General features: G+C 44.2%; 1 protein-coding gene across 1 annotated transcript in view; it reads left to right on the top strand.

Moving 5' to 3' along the window:
• The window catches only part of LOC102023626 (constitutive coactivator of PPAR-gamma-like protein 1), a gene marked incomplete at its 5' end in the record, with an annotated part of 97,061 nt that overhangs the window by 65,880 nt on the left and 3,222 nt on the right, over positions 1-27,959 (top strand). The window contains 7 exon segments of the mRNA XM_013506883.1: positions 9,471-9,720; positions 13,426-13,540; positions 18,674-18,883; positions 19,880-20,063; positions 20,626-20,763; positions 22,853-22,994; positions 23,542-23,638. Coding sequence (XP_013362337.1) covers positions 9,471-9,720; positions 13,426-13,540; positions 18,674-18,883; positions 19,880-20,063; positions 20,626-20,763; positions 22,853-22,994; positions 23,542-23,638 — 1,136 coding nt within the window.

Genomic DNA, 27,959 nt, shown 5'->3' with positions numbered 1-27,959 from the left:
TGCCTTATTGCACGGGCGGGTGGACAAGTGGATATACTGAAAAGTATGGTTTTAAATGTTGATCAGATAGGAGGTGAAAAGCATTTTCCTCCCTCTTGTGGGCCTGTGTCATATTTTGGGGAAACAGTGCCTTTCTGTTGGTAATTATATCTCCTATTGCAAGGCATGTAAAAGTCACTGTACTTTTACTGAGAAATACAGAAAACATTGTCAAAGCACACAGAGCAAAGTAAGAATTTTTTCAGTTGTGGAAATTGTAAATTACTAGATCATTCTTTGAAGCAAAGACCTTTGGAGATTTTTCTGCCGTGTGGTGGTACACATAGACCTTGTCAGGTATAAAGCTCACGTTCAGTACTGACTGACATACTTACATTCTGTTTGCAGTTTCTGTGCCAAAAGTGCAATCTGTAAGGCATTAAAATAAAGCCCTCTCCTTGCCCTTCCCTGGAGATATTTTACTGAGAGTGACTGCTGACTTGCTTGTGTAACTATATAATGCCAGCCACATAGGGTCCTCACCTTGTACCCTTCTGTGTCCTTGAGGACGAGGAACACGAAGCCTTTTAAATGACATTGTTCTCAAAGGTCTAGGGCATTGTTACATGCACATATCCTTATTCTTTTCTCACCCCGTGTGATCCATTTGTTGACAAAAGAGCTTTGCACCTTGCCAGTCACTACCATACAGCTTGGCTGAGGCCAAGGGCTGAGAATGCCCATGCCTCTAATCCTGGCACATTGGGCTACTTTGGCTCCTTCACCCTCGGCTGCAGAGTACCATGCTCACTTCGTAGGGGAAGACATTCTTTTATTTGCTCTGTGTTCCAGAAGCAGAATTACCTTTAGGTATCCAGTCATCATCTGTACCATCCCATGGAGTCTACTGTGACTGTCCCCTTCCTCTTGGCATCAGCATGTTCTGCATCCTGGTATGCTGCATTACTGGACATGCACAGAATTGTCTTGATCCCTTGTGCCCTGCTGGTAGGTCTGTGACCGGCATACACACAGCTGATCTGGGCCATGGTCTGGCAGTGGTGTCTGGCAGTAGGAACAAACCTTCTGCAGAGCACACGGAGAGGGAGTCACTAAGAACCAGGCAAGGTGCCTGCCTACCCCAGCTGTTCCGCGCAAGCCAGCCTTAGCTGTCATTGAGGTCAAGGGAATGAGCCATCAAGGGAAGGGAAAACCAGGGGAGGGAAGTCTGGGATGACTCAGGTGGTCCAGGAGGATGGAGAAAGGTAGAAGAGGGAGGCTTTCTAAGCATCGGCTCCTCAGACATTGTGGAGATGGCAAGAAAACCATACTTCAGAGTAAGGGTTTGGCTAGGGTTGTTTTGGCTAGGTCCCTTCTTCTACCCTTCCCTTTACAGCTGTGGTATTCTTTGGACTATTGAGAAGGATTTAATAGGAGAGAGAAAAGATGACTGTACCAGAGAAAGTAGGAAAAAATTAGAAAGTTGTAGGTAATGAATTGATGTTCATATAGTTAGGTGGAGGGAGAAGTTCCTACTTCAGGACCATTATTCTCGGTGAAAGCAGGAAGAGCAGAGGTGAGGACATCTAGGTTCAGTTTGGAAAGGGGACCACCTAGCAATGTGCAAAGGTAAGAGCCCACCCGGGCCAGGGCTTGGGAAGGAAAGACATTTTCTCCATGTAGAGGAGGAGTGAGAGCGGCCACTAGCAAATGCACCTTTGCACTTCTTAAGAGGTGATTAAGAGTTTTAAAGTGATTCCATAAGCGTGTATTATCATTGTGTATGTTACTGTCTAAAGCAGTAGCTAGCAAAAATGAATGAATAATTGATACCGATTCTATGGTTTAATGCAGGTGAAGATGGCAAAGGTTGGCATGTTAAGAAATTAAAATCACTGTGTAATTGTTGAGATGCTCTGAAAGGTCATTGCTACACAAATCCAATCTTTTCTGCTCCAGTAGTTTGTGAACTTGGTTTTGACTTTTGGGTTACAGATGAGGAGGCCACTGAAGGTTTGGTATGAGTGGTGTTATTGTTTAGAAAGAGAAATTGGAGAGTGACAGGTGGACTGAACCAAAACAGAGGTGACAGCTTTAAGTGAGAGAGCAAGGGTGCACTCAGGTGACTTTTGCCTAGATGGAGTTAGTTTATCTCTTGATTTAAGTGTTTGGAGAAATGTATTATTAATGTGCCATTACAAATCAAAAATTGCTTTTGAAAGGAGGAGATGTATAAATCTGACCTGAGTTTAAATGTTGAGGGAGCTCAGTAAATGCAGTGGGTGAGATTTTTATGAACAGCTTTGGAATCTTGATCTTTATGAGCAGATAAAACTGGATTTGTTTCATTCATTAGTTACATTTATGGTGGGAAAATGAGCTTTGGTTTTTATATTAGTAATTTATCCCCATCAATGATCACCTTATTGGGCTTCCACTTCCCCACAGGGAGAGTTCTATCCTGAGGACTTCTTGTGAGTGCTGAGCCTTCATGTGCTCAACTTGCTCAGAACAAACCTTGTGTGAGAATGTAGGCACAGTGAGCATAATCTAATGTTCATTAATAGTGTACTGAAATGCCTTTGTGGGAACCTGCTTGTAGATTTCAGCTACCTGAATATTGACCCTGCTCAAGCCATTGAGTTAGGTGTCATTACTTGAAATGTCTATTCATCGAGTACATGTTTGAGTGGTAGTAGGGAAAATTCTGCTGCAGCTTGTTGGTGCCCTAGTAAGATGAGCAGATGTCTAATTGTGCTACAGCAAAGCTGGTTTCAAAAGCTTTCATATGAGTTCTGGGTTGACACCATGGAATGAAGATTATATTTCAATCTTGTGGCCACTCCCGGACCATGTGTAGATTATATGACATCATTGGCACATGGAAAAAGATCCCTAAGCCATAGAAAGTGTCCTGGAAAGGTAGGTTCCTGTGGAGGATTGTTCTTTTTTTCTGTGGAGTCCCCTGCAGTGGGCTCCAGTGGCTGGTGTGGCTGTTTCTGAATGCGAGGTCTATGATCTAATAGGCATTGCACCGTACTGGGCAGGTGTGTATGTTCCTTTTCCTTGTCACTGTGAAGATAATGCAGTGCCTTTATTATCACAGAGAACCATTCAAAGAGCCTTTAAAAACTGCAGTCTTTTCACAGTCATATTGAATTTACATATTGGCCATTTATTTTCCAGTCCTCTCCATTCATCAGTCATTATACTTTTAAAAATTCATCAGAATCTTTGTTTATGATGGTGATGTGTCCCATGGAGTTCTGTTCCTCTTGGTGGGACAGGCTGAAGGAGAACCATTAACCCCAGGGCAGGTGGCTCTTGCAGATTGAGTGGAGGGCATCTGCCACTGGGAACGGCAGGGGAGCCGGGCAGGGACCTAGTCTTTAGCTGCTGGAGTAAAGGCTGGGCCCTGAGACATGAGCCAAGCTCTGAAGTGGCACCTCCTGCTCCAGGTGTCACTCCATGCGAACACAGAGGCTCCTGGAGTTTCCCAGACCTACCCTGACAGAGCAGCAGTTTTTTGTGCACCTCATCTCCCTCCTCGGAGCCTTTGCTGCCCTGATGGCCTTTCCTCCCTCAGGTGCCTCTTGGCCACGTCATCACTGGCTCTGTCCCTGGACTGGTGGGAAGGGCTGCAGTAGTTTGGTGGTGACAAGTTTTAATGGTGTCATATGTTGAAGAGCCTTAGCTACAACCCAAGCGTTCACAGCTCAGGACATAAAGCTCAACAATTCACACATTTCCAAGTTAACATCATCTACACAATGAAATAGGCCATTGTTTTTTTGCTTTGCATTTCCTGTAACACATCTTACCTAGGACCTCAAAATTAGGTTTTTAAAAAACAGACTTTTAAAAGGTCAATGGACAGCCAGGCCTGGTGGCACACTCCTGTAATCCCAGCACTCAGAAGGCGGAGGCAGGAGGATTGCCAAAAGTTCGAGGCCAGCCTGGGCTACATTTGTAGTCAGGCACAGCCTGAACTATATACAGCAAGACTCTTGTCTCAAAAAAACAAAAGTTAGTGGATATAAAGTATAGACACGGAGTAAATTTATGGAACTATAGTGCAAATTTATAGACTATGAGCACTATTTTTATGATGAATTTTCCCATAGAGGTTGATTTCCTTGGGAGTGAAAATGTTATAGATTTGGAAGTTTTTGACTGTTTTTTTTTTTTTTTTTTTTTTGAGTGCTTTGTAGGCTCTACTGGTTGAGTATCCCCAGTCCAAAGTCCAGAGGTCTGAATCCAAAACTTTTTGAGTGCCATCTCAGTTCTGCATTTCTGAACATGTTGAGTTTTAGATTTTTGGATTAGGAATGCGCAACAGTATTTATTCTCATATTTTTAAACTATTAAGAAAAGCCAAAAGGACTGCTGATTTTTTTTTTTCTAGTCTACTTGGGTTTAGAAAATTTTTGTTTATGCTAATAATTTGGACTGATAACTAAAAGGAGGTTTGTTGTGGATTATATTATAACTGATGAAACAAAATAACTGATGAGTATAAGTGTGTTGATTTGGTAGGTGTGAAGTGGTTGTGGAACCTTTTTGCTGTGATTTCTGTGAAGGGTCTTTATAAATCAGTCTGAATTTCTCTATTATACCAAGCTGTTAGGAGTGGCACTGACATTTTTCTCACAGAACTTTTGAGTTCACCTGTTACAAGGGATGCTTGCTTAGGAATATTGCCACTACCAGTCTGTGGTATTATTCTTTGGGATTCATATTTGTTTCATAAATCTTTGAACTTTTGAGTTTCTAATATATCAAGAATCACACATACAGGACAAATGAACACTGAATGGCGCTCATCTCCATGTTTGCTAGCATGTCTGCCACATGTCCCATGGCCTCTGAGCCTTGTGTTTCTGTGGACAGTAGGCTTCCCAGTCCCAGACATCAACAGTTTGAGAAAAGTGTGCTCAGCCGTGCAGAGGCTCCTGTGTGTGCAGTGTAAATGGAGAGCCATCAGGTTCCACTGTTGACTATGCACTGCTGCTGCTTCTTGTCTGAGGGGAAGAACTGCCTTCATGGCTTCCAGTTTTTTTTCTGCCCCAAGGTGCAGGACCTGGAGTTGTTTTGTTGCTGCTGTTTATTTCTCATTTGTTTTTATCACTGTTGTAGGAGAGCTCAGCAGGTACAGCAGTAGCTCCTCCACAAAGACACACATGCACAGACCTTCCAGTCGCTTGTCTTGCTGTTGCCCGCATGCAGTAACACTCCCTTCCCCAGCCTTTTCATAGGTGCTGTGGGTCAGTGCTGGCACCCTTGGCCTGAGCCGAGGGATGTACTGTGCAGGGTGGCCTTAGGCAGCCACTGCCAAGCAGCGGGGATTGTCTTACAACATGAACCTTGCTGCTTATTCCTGAGCTGGGGTAGATCCCAGGGTCAGCATTGTAGTAGATTTCCAAGGTGTCTGGTTGTCATATGTTAAGTGTGATGCTACAAGATGATGGATGTCTGATAGAAAACACCAGGTTTTACTGACAGTTTACACTTAAGTGTGACAGTTGGTCTGACCTCACTTTGCATTTTGAAGGGATTCTTTCTGTAAAGAAAATGCATGACAAGTTTAAACCTCCATCAGCTAGATAGCTGATGCCTTAGAGTTATTCTTGCCAGTGTAAAAGTTGGGCTTAGGGCAAGGTAAGGAATATGATCTCATACTGTTTTAGAAATGGGCTTCTTTTCAACTAGTGAATTTTCCTGTCCATAAAAAAGATGAGATAAATACTTGCTATAGTGATTTTACTCAGAGATCTTCAGCTAGATGAAATGACCTCTAGAATTCTCTTACTCTGTTTTGAAAAGACTGTGGGAACATATCTTTCTGCAGTTCCCCAGCACAGAGGAGCACCTGTGTCTTGCTGCACTGACCCCATGGCCAGACAGTGCCCACTCAGGACGTTCTGGTGGCCCAGAGCCATGGCACCCTTGTGAGCCAGCCCGCATGCCCAGAGGCTTTTGCAAAAGTGATAAGAACCCAGGTTTTCCCTTCTGGGTAGTAGGGACCTTCAGAGTAGCCAGCTGTGCTCATTGCTGCTGTGCCCTCCGCTGTATGGCCTGGGAACTTGCGGAGCAGAGCCCTGCCTATTGTTTCCTTCATGTCCCAAGACTCTTGAGGCTTCTGGGTGTCTACCTGACTGTTGGGCATTCCTTAGAATTCTTTAATCTATAAGCACTATTTTTAAATTAGTTTACTGTAAGTTAAGTATAAAATGTTGATTGATATCACATAGTTTCCTTAAAGGTGAGGGACCATAGGTGCTGTTTCTGTTTAATCATCAGGATTGGGTTACTTAAGGTAACTGGCCCCTCTTTTTAGCCCCTGGAGCTACTAGGCCTGAGACCTTAAGGAGGGCCCCTCTGGGGCAGGTTGCTGCCTCACTTCCCTCACTGTCCCAGCCCTGCCTGATGTACAGTAGGTGCCCACTGAGTACGTGTGTTAAATGATTGACCAAAGCTGGACATGGTGCTGCACACCTGTAACCCCAGCACTCTGGGAGTCAGAGGCAGGAGGTTTACAAATTGGGACCCAGCCAGTGCAGGGTATCAACTTTGTAAGACCCTGTCTCAAAATAAGAAATAAATTTAAAAACTAAGGACCAGGGATGCCCAGTGTGAATACCCCTGGTTTAAGTCCCAAAATTGCAACCAAAAAAAAAAGAAAGAAAAAGATTGGCCAAAGGTTCCATGCCTGTTGAGTGGTGATATACTGAAAGGGTCTCGAAATAGTAGACTCTTTAAAAATGCCGAACACTTTGCTGGATGCTGTGGTGCATCCCAGCACTCTGGAAGCTGAAGCAGGAGGATCTTCATGACATCGAGACCACCCTGAATTACACAGCGAGACCCTGTCACAAGCAAACAAACCAACCAAGAGCACTTTATAAAAATGAAGCCGATCCAGAGCACCTTTACATTTGGAGCAGGCTTTGTGTTCATTGCACCTATTTTCTCTGGTGCAGGTACAAGTTTCCTAAATTAGACTTGAGCTGTGCTTGTCATGAGTGTTACAGATGGGCCACAGAAATGCTTCGTGCATTGAGAGAGGGCAGGAGTCCCCAGCTGTCCCTCTTGAGTCTCCAGGGTTGCCTGCCACCTTCTGTCAACTGGAGTCTGGAGGTGCACAGTCCAAGGCACAGCATCAAATGAGGCTTTCAGAGCCCTGGGGTGCAGAGTGGTGGGGGTGGTGGTGGTGCAATCTGAGGGAATAAGGCAGGCAGGGCAAGTACCACCCAGCCCAGCTAGAACGAAAACAAAACAAAATACGACTTGAGAGGCAAGAACACAGCTGATGAAAGCGCAAGATGAAGGTAGAGTTAATAAGAATGCCTCTCTTGACAAACACCCCAAGGAGACTCCTGACACGTGAAAGTCTGTGTTTCTGTGATTCACTGAAACCGTCCTGTGGAGGGTCTGTGTGGAATGTGGGGTGTGCATGTGTGGGAACTTGGTGGCGGCAGCTCCTCCTGAAGTTCCTGTGGTCTGCTTTCTCCTCTTGGGACCACACAGCCTTTGTGTTGGGTGTGGGAGAAAGGCAAGAAGGGCGAGCTCTTGAGAAGGCTCCTGCATGAGCACCGTGATCCTGTGTCTCTGACAAAGCTGCTGCTGGGGAAGCTTCTGAAAGCTGAACTGAGCCAGAAGCGGGCATGGAGGGTGCCTTAGATTGTACGTCCGAGGACAGGTTCTGCGTGAGGGTGGAGATTTTACTGGTTCTATTGCACACATAAAAATACTGAATAAAAGCAAATAAGCATATGTTTATATATGTACATGTATAGCTGTTTTGAGTTGATGGACTTTTAAATAAGCACTTGGAGTGTTTTCAATACTTCTTTGACATTTAAAAACTAAGATAGTGAAATGTAAGTGAAAGGAGTTTGTCTAATGACAGCAGTAACTTTCATAAAAGGAAAATTTTCAATGACTGCTTGAACTTGTAGGGGCCCAGTGGACTCCCTGTGCAGGGGGCGCTGTCAGGAGCCCTCTCTGAGGTGTGTCACAGCACATTCCCAGGGCTGACACTGACTTGCTCAGTTTTGAAATGTGCTTGAGCATCTCTTTCTTTCGTTAGTGAACCATACATCCAAGAAGCTAACTCTTTGACGGTTTTCATTACATTGGAAGAGATTATTGTATCGCCTAACTATATTTTTACCTGAGTGGGGCTGGAGATCAGCCAGTTACCCACGTAACTCTGATGTGATTTTGGAGTCTTCAGAATCTCTCAGCTGCCTTGGGCATTAAGCTATGAGAAAATGAACTCAGAGGGATTGATGTTATTTGGGTAGAATTAATATGCTGAAGATCAAAATTAGAATTCACAGTCCTGTTCTGACTTCCGCCCCAGTTGCTGGCCTTGAATGGTTGCGAGGTGGAATGTGGTGCCTTAGGCTCCTTTTGAGCCTCTGGTTGGGCAGAGGGCTGCACAGTTCCCTACTCTGGTTCCTGTGTTTGCTGAACTAGAGCAGGCCACTGTGATTTATGGGATGCATGCCCAGATTTCACCATCAGATTGTCACCTTCATGCAGGTGATGGGAATTTTTGACATGCTGCTTGCTTCAGGGATGTGTTCACTGTATTTCTACTCATTGTTTTTCCCTTCATTTTTTGACATTATGTGGGAGAAATGTATGCTTTTGTGTTTATAAGAACTAACTGGCTACTAGTAGTGGTGGCTCACTCCTGTAATCTCAGCACAGGAAGATCACCACAGGTTGGAGGCCAGCGTGGGCTACATAGCGAGACTCTGTCTCCAGATGAAAGAAAAAAGAACTAACTGACTAGTAGTGGTAAAACACTGTGGCTAGAAGTCCTCATGTTTGTATTACATACATTTAGAACTTTTTCTGTCTTTGGAAGTGAAATGTTGGCCAATTTGTCTTAAGTGTTGTGAATATAATTACTGTGTGCTGGCATCAGCTGAGATTCACAGTGTGGAATATTGCTTCTACTTGTGTCTTACTGGCCACTCTTTTAAAGTTATCTCTTTATTCAGGTAGAAATTTCTTAAGTAAAGTGGCTACCCAGTTCAAGTTATTTCTCAAACCTAATTTGTGAGAGTGTGTACAGAAAGATGTTAGTTTATCTAATTTGGATTTTCATGTTCAGATAATCAGATAATTGCATACTTATGTGAATTATACCAATTATTATTACTAAATCTATTAGTCGACTTAAATATATTGATAAGTTTTGTCTAACATCCTTAATTTATATATTAGGTAAATGGAGAAATCAAGTCATGATCTGAGTAAGAAGATTATGTGTGGCCTCACTGAAAATTGAATGGACTGTTTCAGAGTAGAGGGGCAGAGTGCTCTCTCACGAGGACCTGCTTGCTAAGGAGAGGACCCCTTGCTCTCCATGAGGCCACCTCTTGAGGCTTGCTGCTAGAGCAGAGCAGGTTGTGTTTGTGCAGGCAGATGGCTGGCAGGCTTGCCTCAGTGAGCTTCTCTGCTCTTCTTTCCTGTAGTCTCACCAGTGATAATTAAGGAATGGGCAGCTTACAAGGGAAAGTCTCCTCAGACCCCGGAACTGGTGGAAGCCCTGGCCTTCCGGGAGTGGACCTGCCCCAACCTGAAGAGGCTTTGGCTGGGCAAGGCGGTGGAAGACAAGAACCGCAGGATGAGGGCCTTCCTAGCCTGCATGAGGTCCGATACCCCAGCCATGCTCAACCCTGCCAACGTGCCCACTCACCTCATGGTGCTCTGCTGTGTCCTACGGTGCGTACCAGGCCAGGGGCATGGGGGGCCAGACCTAGGGCCGAGAGTAAGGTGGGCAACCACAGTGTCCAGTACTTTCTAAAGAGAATGGAAAGTTCAGCCTATGGGAATCACGTGGTTGGTTGAGATTGTCCTGACCACATACTGATAAATATGCTAAGAAAGTAGGTTGTGTAAATGCAACGTGTATTTTAATTTATACTATAGAATAGGTATATTTGGTAAACATGTGGACTGTAAACACAATATAATTGATTTTAGATGTTACTCTGTTTTTTAAGACATGGCCTCATTATGTAGTTCAGGCTGGCCTTAGACATAGTTTATTCCTGGGGAATTATGTGTTATGTAGTATTTGGAATCCCTCTCTCAGGGAAGTTTGCCTCTTTTTTGCCCTTCATTCAGTTATTGACTTGGTTGGTATGGATGCTTCATAGATTAGAATCACTTTGCTTTGGGTTATGAGTGTTTTACTGAGTGTTTTTGGGTTATGAGTGTTTTACCCTTCCATGTTGCTCATTTGGTTCCTCCTCTGGCCTGGGGAGCTGTCTCCAGTTGGCTCTGGGATACATGTCATCCTTCAGTTGGGGGCTTTTCCTGCTTCCTGGTCCTACAAGATATTCTGAGTGCATATGTTTTGCTGTTGCGTGCCAATTTGTCTGCAAGGGGGCAGCTGGGTTCTGGATCCTGGAGCAGGTGTCCAGACCTACCAGGCTGATGATAAGACACATGGACTAAAGTCAGCAAGGCTCTTCTGCAAAAAAGTGAAGGGACTAGATAGCAGACAAGTAGATGCAGATGTGCTAAGTCCTGGAAAGACTTAAATCACTGCCAGGCATGGTGGCGCATGCCTAAAATCCCAGCACTTAGGAGGCTGAGGCAAGAGGATTGCCATGAGTTTTAAGGCAAGACTGGGCTACATAGTGAATGGAAGGGCAGTCTAGAATACATAATGAGGTCCTGTCCCAAGAAAAAAAAGACTTAAAATAGTAGTATAAAATGCCAGGGAAGGAAGGCATGAGGTGCCAAGGTGGGTTCCAGTCATCCACCGCTGCTTGGAGATGCTGCAGACCACGTCAGGTGTGTTCCCACCAGAGGGTGTCAAACTATGCTGTCCTGGTGCTGTGGCTTTCCCATGTCCATCATTGCAAAGTTGAGGGAGAGACCATTCCTTCTGTGGTAAGACGTAAAGGTGGGAAAGATTAAGTAGTTCTCCCAAGGCCTTATTTGTGGTGAGCTCTTCAAGTAACTTTTTTATACTTGCTCAATTGCAAGAAAAGAACATCCAGGGAAAAACTTCCCAGAAATTCCATAGATAGATTTGGCAGTGTAAAAGATCTGAAAGCATCCTAAATGCGCAGATAGGAACAGCTGAATAAATGAGATATCTAAGAGTGGGTTGCTGTTGCTCTCTGCAGGTTTTGGTATTTAACCCATGCCTGTCTGTACGTGTATTCTTCTGCTCTCTGCATGTGAGAAGAGCTGATGTTAACTGTGATATAGAAAAACTCAAATGGAGGAAAGATGATGTTCTGACCAACAAGGCCATGTGGTCCTACAGCTTTGTTCCGTTTTGAGAGTCTCAGCTGCTAGAAAAAGAGGGAGGATCTTGGCAAAATCAGCCTGTGGCTAAGACAGTCTTTTAAGATTCCTAACTTTACAAAGAATCTAGAGCCAAGAGGGTTGTGAAGAGTTAGTGCTTCACGGTCAGAGGTGCAGTTGGGAAGGTAAACAGGAGTTCTGTGGGTAGAGGGTGGTGACCACTCCATGACAGTGTGAGTGTACTTAATGCCATTGAAATGGACACTTTCACCAGTGGGAACTGCAGATGGTAAATTTTATGTTAGGTGTGTTTTACCACAGTTAAAACTTGCAGGGCTGTAGGACGTGGATACTTATATATTGAGCACAGTCTCCCCTGCAGTGTTTTTCAGCAACAATGGAGGCTTTCCTCATATTATTTCTTTCAGTGAGCTCTGATTAAAACTCATTTTGACCATTATATTTAAGGTTTATGGCATTCAATTGATCAGTTACAGGAGATGTAATTTTTGTCCCTACAAATACTGCCAAAGATTTAGTTAAATCTTTTATGTCACTACTTTATTTAAATATGATAGAAATATTTACTGTTCATTCACTTTAGTTGCATGTCCTACTTCTGCCCCATAATTTAACCATGAAGTATATATGCTTTGTGCCTGTTTCCCTGTCTCTAAAATGAGATAACAATTGTTCCTGCCTCAGCGTTGCTATAACAGATGAGCTAATATGTTTAAAATGCCTAGTCCGGTGCCTGGCATGTAATGAGCACATACAGGTCTAGCTTGGCATTTAACGGGAACTGCATCTAATGTGCTTAATGAAAGCCACAGCTATACCCCCTTAGCCTGTGTTGCCATGGATGAATATTAGTCATTACAAGAATGAGTTAGGGCTCAGTGCCAACTCTGACCCTGTTTTTTGTTAACTTGGTTTGAAGCCCCAACAAAGCCTGTTTAGCAGGTGGGGATGGAAGGAGCCTTGTTTGGCGTGTCACAGTTCTGAGACTCTTCACATATTGATCTATCATCAGAAATTACTTTTAGTGTTTACTAGTAATTTGCTGAGGTTGTCCCTGACATTTGTTGAATGCAAGAAGTTGGGACCATTGGTCTTGCAGGTCTGAGACTCACATGTATGGTCAGCCATAGACTTTGTCATACCAGACAGTGCTTGGGACTGTACCCTGTGTAGTGCCCCAGGGTGTCCGTGTCTAGGGCAGAGTCTATACAAAAAAGGAAGCCTAGGACTCTCAGTGAACTTGTTCCAGTTGAAGATTTAGAAGTTGATTTCCCTTCAGCTATGCATGCAGGGTGCGCCCCATTTGAAGGTGGTAGCTCTATTGATCGTTGAGTGCATTGCTTTCCTCCAGCCACCTTCCAGCACCAGCCTTTGTCCACCTGCTGCTGAGGAAGGAGCCCTCCTTCTTGAGCCACTCATCATCATGAGATTGATCTTTTTTGTTGTGGCCTGGGTGCTGCCTCCTGTTTAAAATGAATCAGTCCTATTAATTGGTACTTGTGATGTACTTTTAGGAGAATAAAGTTGTGTAAAAAGTCTAGCTGGGCATAGTGATGCATGCCTGTAATCCCAGCATGCTGGGAAGCTAAGGCAGGAGGGTCACCAAATTCAGGCCTAGCCTAGGAAATTTAGCAAGACCCTGTCCCAAAATTAAAAAAAAAAAAAAAAAGCCGTGATGTAGTTCAATGTGAAGGCCCTGTTTTCAGCATAAAATAAATAACTGGATAGATCTATGTCACTGTCCAGCTAGTTTTCAGTGTGCACAATTTAGTGGGCTATTTTTAATTATACTAAAATAAAGCATGCTGCTGATAGGTGGGATGGTGTATGCCTTTGATCCCAGCATCCAGGAGGGTGAGGCAGGATGAGTTCCAGGCCAGTCTGGGCTATACATAGTCAGTTCAAGGCCAGTTTGAATGGCATAGTGAGACACTGTCTCAAAAAAACAAAACAATAAAAGCATTCTGGCCAATCTGGATGATTACATTTTTATTTGTAATTGGCATCATCATATGAAATTAGAAAAGCTGAATAAAAAAGCCCTGGCACCCTCCTTAGATTGTATCATTTTCATATTTCCTGCTTTATCCACGTAATGGATGACCACTCGGTCGTCACACCAACACTTCTGTCCCTCATTAGGTACATGGTGCAGTGGCCGGGAGCTCGCATTCTGCGGCGTCAGGAGCTGGATGCCTTCCTAGCTCAGGCGCTGTCTCCCAAACTTTATGAGCCCGATCAGCTACAGGAGCTCAAGGTAAGTATTGGCCTTATTTCATTGTCTTGGGAGTCTTGTTGTGGGTTTTGGTGGGTGTGAGTAACACAGCTAACCTTCACCAGGCAGAATTGCTCAGTGCACTGAACTAATGATGCTAATTTGGTGTGAATCGAGAGCCTTCAGGGCAAAAGGGACATTCCTGTCTAGTATGGATTTGCCATCCCCAGTTTGGAAATGATCTATTTATTCTACTTTTGTCAGAGAAAGATTCTCCCTAAACAATGGGTATTTATTCTTGTTTTTCACATCAGAAAATAAACTTCTTTTTTTATTTTAGGAAAGGATTCCAGACCCCGGGAGGGCTTGATCTTAAGAATTTTCTAACATCTAGCTAGGATTCTTTTTCTTATTTCATTCCATTGTTCCTAGTTACAACTTTAGTTTTCTCATTAAAAAAAAAAATTCTTTGCCCTTCTAATATTGTAAAATCCCTTTTGAAAAAACACTTGAAGAACGATGTTGCACCATCATTCCAGTGCCCTTTTTAGTCAGCATTTAACATCATATTCCTTTTAATTTTGCCTTCCAGTAATTCCTTTTGGTTTTAACTATTTATTTTCTCTAAGTTGTCACCTGATTTTTAGTGTGCATATGTTTTCCAGTATACTTTTATTAGTTGCGTGCTCACATGATTGTAATTGCTTTCTAATTGCTATATTAAATGTTAGAAAGTTCAAGGCCTAATTTTATAGGTCTGCCTTTTCTTTTTAATATACAGGGTTTTATTTTTTCTTTGCCGTCTGTTTTTTTTTTTGTAGTTGATTTGTAATCATTTAATCTCTTTTGACAAAATTACCTTCGCTTTAGCTCTTTTTGCTGTTCTTTATGAACGCATCTTTCCCTGCATAGCAATTTTAGACTTGCTTTATAGGTTTTCAATATTCAACAGGTGATACTCAATAAATGTCTGTTTCCCCTAAATTACTGTGTTAAATTCCATAATTTATTGTTGAGTGTGCTCACCTGAGGCTTCTGATAACTTTGAAGCAAGTGAAGTACAAAACCAAAAAGTAGAAGAATTCCCTTAAATTGTGTTCTTTACTTTGTGGATCAAGCTTTTCTGTTTGTTAGACAGAAATTGTTATTGTCTTTAACACTTTTGTTTCTGGTGTCAGGCAGTGTGGCGGGCCCGGTCAGGTCCTCCTGCGTCCTTCCCGGTGCCCGTCCCCGCCGTCCTCGCTGCAGGCTGTGCTTCAGGGGGTGGAAACCCTTTCCTAGCGTGTGGTGCCACCCTCTACCTCTACTCCTGTTTCTCTTGTGTAGATTATTCCTTCAGTATTGACATCCCAGTTCTGAAAATCAGACCGCCAGGGACCAGGTATGCCCACCGAGCCTGTTCACCATCAAGTTACTTTAACCAAAGTCCATCTTATCTCCCATACCCTTTTCATTTTCGGATCCACACACAGGATATACCTTTGGAAAACCAGTCACGCAAAGCTTTCATTTTGGTTCTTTTGAGGTCTTAGTGCTTTCATGATTTTCTCCTGATTCTTCATCTAAGGTGAGACATTTCTAGAGAAAGACACATTATTCCATGTACAGTTGCCTTCTGTCTCACTCATTGCTGCCCTGGGTCTTCTTGTGCGGATGGAGGTCGATGGTTCCCTTTCACGAGCACAGCCCCACCCCAAGAGCTCCATCGTCAGGGTCAGTGCACATTCCGAAAGAGTCCAGCGGGGAAGGCATTTTATTTTTTTTAAATTAAAGATCATCTCAGCTCTCTGATTGAGAAATAATAGGAATAAATACTAGTCAGTGCTACCAAGATTCCTATACAGAGCTGAGGGTTCCAAAATTCAATGATAGAAAATTACACTTTAAAATTGCCTTTTAACCATGAAAGTGTTTCGACACATCAAAAGTAACGGCAGTGCCTGCTATAAGATGCCACTTGCTGTGTAAGGTACAGTTAACCTCTAGGCTGCTGGGCTGCTGTGCCGGGCCGTTACCCAGTTTGTGGATTCCCCACGCTCCCTCTCTTCCCCCGTCAGCGTGCCCTGCATACTTGGCCATCAGAGGAGCAAGAGAGGAAGAAAGTACCCACTTCTGACCATTTGGACTCTTGTTAGCTTTTCTGATGGGAAGTTTGGTGGGAAAAGACATTGCAACCATTAGCTTAAATGAATTTTTAAGAATTCATCTCATCCATGCTTTCTCCGTCCACCATATTCATGAATAATTGAGCGTGTTCTGTGTGGTTCCTTCAATACCTGTGACAGTGATTGATGACCCTCATTTTTTTCCTGTTATATTTTTTAAGCTCTTCTCCTAGGTTACCAGCATGAATGTAATTATTAAGGTAAAATTAGACCAAACCTGGGTTTTGAGGAGGGTGGGTGAAGGACAAGGAGAAGGAACTTTAACAGTTGTAATATTTGTCCAGTCTCTTCTCCTTGTTCTTGACATCCCTATAATTGCCTTAAATTCTTTTTAACAGTTCCCCATGCTAAATGCAAGTTATAAAAGATGGAAAATGAAGAGCTTTAAAGACACTAGGGGCGTGCCACACATCTGTGATAACTGTAAATTATTTTGCATGTAGGTAAATACAATAAAGTAAGAATTTGTTGCCCATCAATAAGTCAGAGAAAGTCACTTCCTTGGAATTTGATTCTTGAGCTAGTCAGAGATTAAATTCTGTATTTGTATTTCCTATAAAGTCAGCATTTTTTTCTGCATTTCTATAGTTGAGCTTAGTGTTGAATACTTTATCTTAGTAAGTATAAGACAGTGAGGTTAGAATGTGAATATTGCAGACATTTTACAGTTGAGGGTTCTATTAGCCACCACTTCTGTACTTTTAACTCTGTGACCATCTGTACAGTGGGATACTGGTGGAAATACTGTGTCCTACAGGTGTTGAGACATGGAAGTAAGAGGAAACATGTAAAAATACATGGAAGAAAAAGGCAGTGTCTGTATATATTTATTAAATTCCCCATAAGTGTTACCATACTATTATTTGTATAGTTAACATATGGGGAAAGAAGAACACCATGCAGTGTAACCTTTAAAACATTTTTGGGGCTGGGGATATAGGTCAGCAGTGCAGCACCTGCCTGGCAAGCACAGGTCCTGACTTGGGACCTAAAAAATAAAAAAATTTAAAAAGTTTTTTGAAAAATAAAAAATTTTCAAAGGAAGCCATATCTACACAGCAAGAGAAATTTTGTTCATGTTGTCAATGTAGCTTTTAAGAATTTTTTTCTGTTAAATTAGTGGTAGCTCTCATTACTGAAACTGCTAATTATCTTGAAACTGTAAACATCATTTTTGAAATCCTTAAAACATGTTGTCCGTCCTCCAGTGTTCAGGCCGGTCTAATCAGTATGTATTTCTGTACAGTGCAGTCTTGCTGCACTCCTCCCATCAGCACACTTGGAGGGGAGCGCTAGCTCTAACCAGGGTGTTTCCTAAATTCAGCTGCAGGTGGCAGTTTGCTGGGACAGTAGTCAGTAGAGGGTTGTGACTGCTATACATGACCAGCAGCAGCTAGTGGTCAGGAGCTACCTGCACACTGCTGCATGTGCATCCACAAATGGGTGGTGTGTTCTGTGCAGATGTTCAGATGAGGCAGGCATCTCTAGTGCATCAATCCTTCTGTCATTTCTCTCCCTTGCCCTTGAACCCACATTCTCCGTTCTCTGGGGTAGGGTAGAGAGGGCCACAGAGGTACTGGGCTGGAAGCTATGGGGTCTCACCTGGCGAGAGGGGATTCATGCTTACCATTCTGAAAAGTTGAAGGGACCAATGTCCTGGGGTGGCCATGTTTACTCAAGGGCACCCCTTCTGTGTGGTCACTCTCCAACAGGACCAGGTCCCTCTTTCTGCCTTGAGGATTCTCCTTCCTGTCTGCAGCTCAGAAACAGGACTGCTGGGGTCTAATTAAACCAAGTACATTCTCTCCATTTTGTTCCAGTTGGGCCCTCGCTTTGTCCATGTTGCACATAAATGTAAAAATATAGCTGATTCCATCGCCCCAAACATACCTGCTTCCTAGCAACTGCACATGGAAAGGAACTATAATGCATGATAGGAGCAGAGGTGTAGATAAACAGCTTTTATGAATTTCTGAGCAAACTTATCGGGGCTTTAGAAGTTGAATTACACTGACTTAAAATTTTTGAAAAGATAGGAAAACAATGTTAGCTGATATTGGGAAATGTTGACACAAACTGCAGAAAATAGCAGCTAGTCATAAACTCATTAGCATTTGGCACTGGGATGATCTTTTCTCTGAAAACACATTTTACTTGCCACGTGTAGGCATTACTTAGATTGATTTCCCATAAAGTTTGCATTCTTGAGAAGCCACTAGGTGGGAAGGCAGAAACCACAGCAGAGGTAAAACTTCATCCTGGATAATCCACAAACTAGGTCGTTCACCCAGTTGATGAAGAGCTGACTGCCCTGCCCATCATGTGTAAGAGGAGAGGGCTCTGCACAGAGCAGGCTCCAGCACTGAGCACTGAGGAGGTACACTTGTGCCAGTCCCAGTAGTCTGCATGGTTAAAGACAGTCTTTGTTTTGTTGTGTTCTTTCATTTTTAAGCTATCCATGTCTCCTAAAACATTCTGACAATTTCATTAATGAGATGCAATCTGAATTATTAACATACAAAACAACAAAGTACAAATTTATTTCAGAATGAAATTATACTGAGTAACTTTTAAATAAATTACCTGAAAAATTGAAACTCCTACGAGTGTTTCTTTTTGTTAATACATGACCCCTGTTGCAGTCTGTAGCGTTGAGTGGTATTTCATGAGGGGATTGCAGGGCGCTGGGGTGCTGAGGAGACTACATCGAGACCAGTGGGGTCATGTCCAACCTCAAGTACAGTATTATCCACACAATGCCGTGATTTATAGATGCCAAGCTAGGTGTTTCATAGGTTCATAAAATGTGCTCTTAAATTTAAATGTGTTGAGCAGCATAAAACATATTTGTTTCGATAAGGTCAGTGCTAGATCAAGGTGAGGCAATAGTGAGAGTTAGTGGTGCTCTTTTGTTGAGGAGCGTTAACTTCGGAGAGTTTAGAGGGACAGTGGGAGAATTAAAACATGGTAGTATCCTTACTCCATAGAAATTACTCTTTTCAATTTAAAGATTGAGAACCTCGACCCCCGAGGAATTCAGCTCTCAGCTCTCTTCATGAGCGGAGTAGACATGGCATTGTTTGCCAACGACGCGTGTGGACAGCCCATCCCCTGGGAACACTGTTGTCCTTGGATGTATTTTGATGGGAAGCTCTTCCAGTCCAAACTCCTCAAAGCTAGCCGGGAAAAGACCCCACTCATCGACCTCTGTGATGGTCAGGTATGTAGAGCAGCAGGGTGGCCATTTCAGGCCCTACTGAAATAGGGCTTATGAGCTACCTCTGTTCCGTGCTCGTTTTTAAACTTGTGAGAGGACCCAGCCTCGTGTAACTGAGTATTGTCAGATGGCCCATAGTGAGCTGTACTCCTGACAGACCATTGGTTCTCACTGTTCATGATAGTTAGGTTCTAAAATTAACCTTAAACACTGGGTTAGTATGAACTGTTCCTCCCTGTAAACCCAGGGTTAGGTACCGTCCAAGTTTTGCTTCCACACTTTCATTCACTAGTCAGCACAAAGCCTTGTTCTGTGTGGATTTCTGCTCACAGACCCCTCATTTAATGTATCATTCTCGTTTTTGAGCATTGAGTTTACTGCCAAAAGCACAAAACTACTGAAAGAGTCTTCTCCACAAGGCAAATCCCATCTTTGGGTGTGCTCGCAGACACTGGGCAGCACTTAGTATAAACCCTGAAATCACCAACAAAAGGGACATACATTTGCAGTGTGAACTGAAGCAGCCAGCCCAGTGTTTGATTTGTGTTATCCCTTCCCCTACTCTGTCCAGGTCTACAAATGGCCAGGAAAGTGCCCTGAGTATTGTTTTGGGAGTTATGGGCGAATGGGAGAAGTAAGAGTGTGTAGATACAGAACTTCTGGGCTGGGCGTGGTAGCACATGCCTGTATTCCCAGCACTCACCTGTAATCCCAGCACTCGGGAGGCTGAGGCGGGAGGCTGAGGCGGGAGGATCTTTTCAAGTTCGACACCAGCCTGGGCTACATAGTGAGCTCAAGGCCAGCCTGAACTGCATAGCGAGACCCTGTCTCAAAAAGACCAAAAAAAAAAAAGTGAGCTCAAGGCCAACTTGATCTGCATAGCGAGACCCTGTCTCAAAAAGACCAAAAAAAAAAAAAAAAGAACTTCTGCAGTGACGGGTATCTTAACAATGCTCTTGTACATTGAATGACCCTTTCACTTGCCATTTCCTTTGCTAGGCTGAGCAGGCTGCCAAGGTAGAGAAGATGCGGCAGAGTGTCCTGGAGGGGCTCAACTTCTCCAGGCAGAACCACCCGCTCCCCTTTCCACCACCTCCTGCTCTGCCCTTCTACCCCGCTGCTGTGTACCCCCGGCACTTTGGGCCCGTCCCACCCTCTCAGGGCAGGGGCAGAGGCTTTGCAGGTGAGTCACATGATGGGCCTCATGAAGGTAGGAGCCGACTGTGCAATCCTCCTAAGAGCCAGGAGCCATAGCTTGCTGTGCTGACCATGTAGTTGTGGGTCTGAGAAACGTCACAGCAGCTGTTCTTCAGATTGGCAAGGAGTCAGCTAGATCTTAGAGGAGATGATGAGCCAGGAGGAAGATAGTCACCAACATAGATGTAGTACATAGATCTGTCAGTACAGCTGACAATTCTGCTTGTTTTTAAGATTCTTTTTTTCCTCATGTGGAAAATAATTCAAACCAGGCCAGAGAGAACTATCTTCCAGCATACATCTCCCAGGGCTCACTTGATCCTCAAGCCAGGGCTCTGTTCAATATCCTGTTGCAGGGAGGGTGGCTTGTCATGCTAGCCCCTGGGGACAATGGGTACAGGACAGTGAGGTGGTAGGAAGGGCCAGGAGACCCCTCCCCATCAGCTAATGGAGATGGGGTTGCTCTGCCTGGTCTCATGCCTACCAAGCCCCCTGGAGCCCCATCCCTCATGCTTCTCCCCTGTCTCTCTCTGCCCCGGGTCCCACAGGAGTCTGTGGCTTTGGAGGCCCCTATGGGGAAACGGTAGCAACAGGCCCTTACCGTGCCTTCCGGGTGGCAGCAGCATCGGGACACTGCGGAGCCTTCTCAGGCAGTGACAGCAGCAGGACTAGCAAGTCCCAGGGCGGTAATTATACCCATACCCCTCCCAGAGCTTCTGCTTGCAGCATTTCCTCTGCTCCAGAACCTGGTGTCCTTCTTCGACTGTCCTTGCGAGCTGCCTCCAGCATAACACCTTCCTCTGTGGGTCCCTGACCCACCCCGCCCCTCTACCTTCGGGGCTTTCAGGGGCTTTGTGGTGGCTGTCTCTCCTTTCAGGATAGAGCATTAAGTGTCCACCTAGAGCAGAGCCCTCTGTGCACCTAGGTGATCTGACCACAGGTTGTGTGCTCCTTGGCTGAGCTACCAACTGGCTCAGTAGCACCTCTCCCAAGCAGCTCTCTTTTTAGTGAAGTTGCTCAGGTTTGTGTAGAAGGTGCTAATGGGTACAAAACTCCTGGCATAAAAAGTTTGTTGCATTTTTTTCATGCAATTTTTTTTTTTAAAAGGAATGATCTAGCTAGGTGTCGGTGTACACCTATAATCCCAGCACTCAGGCGGGAGGATTGCTAGGAACTCAAGGCCACCCTGGGCTACATAGTGAGTTCAAGGCCAGCCTGAACTATGTAAAGAGACAAAAGAGACACTGTCTCAAAACAACAAAAAAAGAAAGAAAACCTTTAAATTCTCATTGTTTCTCTTTTCATTAGTTTTGCCAGGGAAAAGAGAATCTTGACATTTAGTTTGGAAGTATTGTCTTGTGATGCTGCTGTCATTTGAAACCTGTGACTTGCAGCTCTGTTCTCATCCCACATTTGGGGACTGCAGGTCTAAATTTGGCCTGCAAGTCACATTGCAGGACTGCCTTGACATAGTTGGACTAATGCTTAGACAGGCAAGCCCTTCTTTTTCCCTGGTAGACAGTGTTTTTTCACCTGTTACCTGGGCACATAGGGAGGCCAGCAGCAGGCTTAGGGTGCGGAAGGTAGGTGGCATGCATGTCACCCATCTAGAGCCACTGGGGGCCCCTCCCCTCTGCCACACAACCTCCAGCAGGGCTTTGCTACTCCACAGCTGTACCTCCTGCAGCTTGCAGCCCTGCGCCGTTTGCTGCTTGACGTTCCTTGGGAGCCTGGACACAGGCGCTGGCCTGTGGTTGAGGAGAGACAGGAAAGGTGATACTCTGGACAGTGCAGGGCACAGAGGGCACTAGGAACTGGCTTTCTGACTTCTCTTGTCTGAAGCTCAGACCTGGGCTCTTCGTCAGGTAGCCACACTGTCATGCCCTGAAGCGGTGGCCAGGAAGCACAGATGCACCCTGGAGTTTAAAGGCAGAAAGCTTGTAAAGCAGCTCATTAATTTTATCTTGATTACATATTCTAATAGTATTATTTGGGATGTATTATTATTCTGGATATGTTGGTGAAATAAGACACATTGTTAAGCTTATTTCACATTTTTTCTCAGTGCTTTTACCATATGATTGCGAGAACACTTAAGGACAGTCATAGATTTCTGCTGGTCGGGGGCCATGCAGCCCCTGTGATGGTCGTGGGCACCAGCACCACAAAGGTGGAGAGTTTATGATCATCCATGCCCCCGCCAGATAGCAAGATGCTCAGGGCTTTGTTTTATCAGAAGTTTTGCTTTTGGTTAATAATTCGAGGCTTTTCTTAGATCAGGAAATTTTAAAATAGATTGGGGAAGTTGATGAATACAGTGAATACATAATAAGACTCAGCTGAGGAAATTCTAATTTAACAGTATAAGAGCTGTAGAGTATATATATATTGTTTTCTATAATGTTTGGTTAAGGAAATAAACTTGGAAATACTTACCTATAATGAAAAACACCCTGAGTGTGCAGAGCTCCATCTGTATCATAGAAGGCGTGCCAGGTGCCCCAGTGATCACCCTTAAATCTGTCTCTAAAGCAGTTTGCATCTTTGAGGTTAGAGCCTAAGTTAGTTGTTGCAGGTTCCCAGAGTCAGTTAGTCGTTGTAGGTTCCCACACAACAGTGTAAGTCAAGCACCGCACACAGAAATTTTAAAAATGGGGATGAAGAACTTACTAAATAGAAACCCACACTGCAAAGAACTTGCTTGCTTGTTTCTCTTTGTTGATTTCAATGCTGTGATTGTAAAGATTTTGTCTTCTTGTGTATTTTTTTGTGCAGGAGTCCAACCTATACCTTCTCAGGGAGGGAAACTAGAAATCGCTGGCACTGTGGTTGGCCACTGGGCCGGAAGTAGGCGGGGCCGTGGGGGCCGAGGCCCCTTCCCACTGCAAGTGGTCTCTGTGGGAGGACCTGCAAGAGGGTAAGTGCTGCAAGTACATCACAGCCCCCGATGTGCTGCTTGTTCCTATGAGCCTACTGTTATTGCATTAGATACATTCTTCTTTAACATGAATTTTAGTACTTGAGGATTAAACCCCCGCAGCTCTGGGCTATGTCCCCGGCCTTTCTGATTTTTTACTTTGAGAGAGGATCTCACTAAGTTGCCCCAGCTGACCTCAACCTTGGCATCCTTGTGCCTCAGTCTCCCATGTAGCTAGGATTACAGACATGCACCACCCCTTCCAGCTTTGACATTATTCTAAATGGTTGCATAAGATCCCATTATATAGCATTATATAATTATTAATTAACCACACATAATTCAATTAATTAGTTGCCTTTAAAAAATATTTTAAAAATATTTTTCAAATTGAATACCTTGGTATAAACTAGGAAAGTAGGATTGATTCTTTAGAGTAAGTCTTCAGTGTCACCAAACGTAATGCCTCAGGGCATAAGGTCTTATTTTAAATGTGGTCTGTGCCAGATTGAAGTTTATTTGCTCTTGTCCTTTTTCATTCACTTAGGCGTCCAAGAGGAGTTATTTCCACCCCTGTGATTCGAACATTTGGGAGAGGTGGACGGTACTATGGCAGAGGTTACAAGAGCCAGGGAGTAATCCAGGTAATGACCCTGCATGTCAGATTAATAATCCATTTCTGTCCAGGGTGAACCAGTCCAGAGAATGAGGTACCCGAGGATGAATAGAAAAGTAAGAGAAACAAGAAAAACAAGAGAGGCATAATTCTGGGATTAGGGGACTTACAGCCTCTTGGACTGCAGCCTTAGTAAACTTTTATTGAGAAAGAACAAAGGAAGCAGCTGGGCAAATGGGAGGATATCAGTCATTTTAGCAAGGACAGTACAACTCAATTTTCATAGGAATGAGACTTAGTTAGCCATCATGTTGTTATTCCTTTGGGTATATCTCAGCAGAGCATTTAGTGTTGGCCTCACAGCTTTCCACAAGGACACAGGTTCTGTAATCTTTTCCTTTCCACCAATGCTTTTGCTAGACTTCCACCGAAACCCAACAGTCATGGCTTGGTCAGTCCTAAGGCAATACATTGAGAGAGTAACTAAAGAATGTCCTTCTCCACACCTACATGTGTTCTCTGTGACTCCCTGCCTGTGTCTGCTTTCTGAACCAGATTTCCAGTGCCTGTGTTGAGGAGTGTGAGCATGGTCTGTGAGTGTCAGGCCTCTCATGTGGTACCTGGCACATAGGTGCTTCCTAGAAGTGATTCCCCTCAAGTGCCCTAGTCAGTCCCCTGTCATTTAGGATTCTCTTTAGGGTACACTGTCCTCTGCCATGGCCCCTATGGTGTTTGGCAGGTTTTTGTCTGGTGAGAGGTAAGAGCCCAGGCTTCCTGGGACACCACAATGCCCAAATGGACCCAGCACATCTGTATCTGTGAGTTTGCTGGTTTCTTTCATGGGAAATGTCCTTGCAAGACCAGAGCCTTGGCACTGATGTGTACTCATTTCCATAGGATGGGTCACAGTGCCTGATGTTCTCCTGCGGATGGTTCCATTTGTTCACCAATAAACACACATAACCTACAGGGTTTTTTTTTTTTTTAAAGATAAGTTCCTCATGAGTTCCTGCTGTTGTTTCTAGTTCAAACTAAGGACTTTTGATCTCTTCTTTTACCACTTCTTTTGTGTCTACATGTCCTTTCTTCTGGACCACATCTGTTTGTAGACTTTTCCTGTGGATAGCACTAGGGACAGAAAGTACACGCACACATGTGCACTCACACCCATAGATACGTTTGTGCTGCCACTGCACCTTGCCCTCAGTGAAGTACTTTATTAATCTACACTGAATTTTCCTTTTCCAAAGGAATTTTACTTTGCCTCTATTACAGCATCTGAATGTCCTTTCTTTCATCTTGTTGACTAAATTAGAATATCCTGTAATGAGTCATTGCTTCATCCCATATTGCACATACCAGCTCAGAATACCTGTTCATGCTGCTGTCACCATCATCATTGACGGTGAACAGCTAAAAGAAAATGTTTGTAGGCCAGGTGCAGTGGCACACACCTGTGGTCTCAGCTACTAGGAAGCTGAAGGAGGGGGCTCTCTTGAACCCAGTACAACATAGTAAGATACCATCTCTTAAAAAAAGAACAGAGAGAAAAAAAAGTTTGTATATGCCCTTATATTCTCCCCAGCCCTCCTTCATTTTTAAGAAATAGCTGTACTGCTCTTACTTGTGTTGTTGGGGCAAATGACCAGGACCTACTGTACTTTTACCTCATCTGCTTCAGTTTTACAAGTGCCTTTGTGTCCTATGTCTCCAGCAGGGCTTGTCTGTATGTCTGTCCCAGTCTCTGAAACCACTTCCTCAGTGGCTCTGCAGAGAGGGCTCCTGTGGGGAAACAGTGTTTGTGTGAATGAGAAGCTTATTTCCTTTATCAGGAGGCACTGGCTCCCAGTGTCTCCTCAGTTACCTTACGTGGTTTTCTTTGTGCATAAGCTTCCCTTTGAAGTCCCTGCAGATTTGACCTAAGTGCCTAGCTGGGTTTTGGCTTTCTGTGAAAGTTCATCGCTTTTCCTTAGGTGCGCTGCAGGGTTGTTTGTTTTGGATTGTGGTGCTCAGTCTGATAGGCACTCTTCCCACGTGCAGCTTCAAATCCCTGTTTCAGAGCTTCTTGAGGTAGCGGTGTTTGGGGTTTGTGCTGTCTTTGCTTTGCCTTCATCTTCCTCCTTCATCATCCTCCTCTATGCCCCTACTCCCATATTTGGCAGATTGTTCATTTGTTTTTATTCATTTCTTTTTTATATATAGCTCACAGATGTACAGTTCAGCTGTTTAAAGTGTACAATAGTTTGCTTTTGTAAAGATTAATTTTTAGAGCAGTTTTAGGTTTACAGCAGAAGAAAGAGTACAGCAATTTCCCATATACCCCTGCTTCCCACACCATCCACTCCCATTGGGGCCTGTGTGTCACAGCTGATGAGCCTGCGCAGCACCACCACCCACACACATCCCATAGCTTACGTGGGGCTCGTTCTTGGTGGTGTGTATTCCATGGGCTTGGGCACCTGCATCAGGAGACATATCCACCATGACGTTATCATTGAGAAGCTCTTTTCACTGCCCTGAACCCCCTGTGCTCAACTTGTTTGTTTTTCTTTCTCTCCTAAAATCCCTGGCAACCACTGATCTTTTTACTGTTGCTACAGATTTGACTTTTCCAGAATGTCAGGCAGAGGGACTCACACTATATTGTCTTTGCAGACTGTCTTCTTTTGCTCAGTAATGTATATTTCAAGTTCCTTCATATCTTCTGTGGATAGATAACTCATTTCCTCTTAGCTGAATAATAAACCGGATATGCAAGAGTTAGTTCCATTCATCTAGTGATGGACATCTTGATAGCGTACAGTTTGGGGAGTATCATGTTCCAACCACGTTTTTTGTAATTCTGTGGCCTTTCATCTGTTCCGAAGGTTAAGCTGTTCTACTGCTAATTTCAGAACATTCCCACCCCAAAAAGAAAGCCTTTACCCATTATGAGTCACACCCTAATGCTGTCATCCCTCCCCCTGTCACTGGCAACCATTATCTATTTTGTGTCTCTAGCTTTCTCTGTTCTGTACATTTCATACACATGTACACGTTGCAGCAGGTGTCAGAACTTCATTCCTTTTTACTGTGGAATCACGTTCCATGGTACATATATAACACATTTGCTTCTCTATTGATGGACTTTGGAGCTGTTTCCAGTGTTTGGCTCTGTTGAATATTGTAGCCGTGATTGTCTAGCTACATGTTTTTATTGTGGATGTGTGTTTTCGGTTCCCTCAGACACCGAAAACAGGGAGCAGGGAGTAGCAGCAGGGAGTAGTCTGGTCATGTGGTCACTGTGTGACACTGAGAGGCTGCCAGGGTGTTGTGGGAGCATCACCTTACTGTACATCCCTCCTGCACTGTGTGAGGGCTCGGAGACGGCCGCGTCTGGCCAGCACTTCGCGCGCTTTCCGTCTTTCTCACTCTTGCCATCGCAGTACTCCGAAGTGGTGTTGCGTTGTGGTTTTGATTTTGATTTGCATTTTCCTATCTTTATTTCCTTCTGATGTAATTTTTTTTCTCCTTCAAGTTTTATAGAGTGTATTCATTTTCATGTTTTTTCTGATTGAGTCTTAATTTCTGGAATGCTGTTTTTGTCTTTTGACTTCTCAGAAGTTTTTAAAACCTCATTTCCCAGTTTTTTGCACTCAATGTATGGTGTCTTTTGTGTATCCTGTCATTCTCTTTGCCTACTTTGAACACAGAGGAGCCACTCAGGGTCTTTCCTGGGCAGGTCTTTCTCAAGTGCTTGTCTGGGGATGTGGCTCCATCCATTTGATCTCATTTCTGATGGCGCTGTGTGATTCGATTCCACCATGGTGCTTCCTCTCGCACACTCCTAGGTAGGGTTAGTTTTTGCACACCTTGAGAAAGACAAGGTGTGAGCAGCCTTGCTACCCTGTTGTTTTCCTCTGGGTTGAGAGGTACAACGGTTGCTTCCTGCAGGTTTCTGGGCCCTCCCTTTCCTTGCCTTTGCCATCCCTGTTCATGCATTCCATTTTCACTCTGCTCCCAGTACTTGTAGTGCAAAGTCCTGTCCTGTTCAGTTGGTTCCCAGTGGAGTTCTGCCTGGCAGAGGAAGCTGCATGGCTTACCGTGCAGGTGCTCACCATGCTGGGGGGAACTGCCTCATGGTGAAGAGGCTCACAGCAGGGGCCGGTGTAGCGAGGTGCTGTGCTATCTTGTTCTATACACAGGAAAGCCTGCCATTCTTCTCAGTGTCCTGCGTCCTCTGTGAACACCCTGCCTTGTCATCTGAGGAGTCACCACACCTGTCTCCCAGGTCCTATACCAGGCACCCAGGAGGTGGCTGCCTTAATTTTACAGTGGGTGTTGCTTTATTGCTGAGGGTGAACTATCTG

Source organism: Chinchilla lanigera, unplaced genomic scaffold (assembly GCF_000276665.1).
Source record: "Chinchilla lanigera isolate Chin_1 unplaced genomic scaffold, ChiLan1.0 scaffold00114, whole genome shotgun sequence".
Lineage (NCBI taxonomy): Eukaryota > Metazoa > Chordata > Mammalia > Rodentia > Chinchillidae > Chinchilla > Chinchilla lanigera.
Note: the sequence above shows the minus strand (reverse complement) of the source record. Positions and strands in the feature narration are given on the sequence as shown.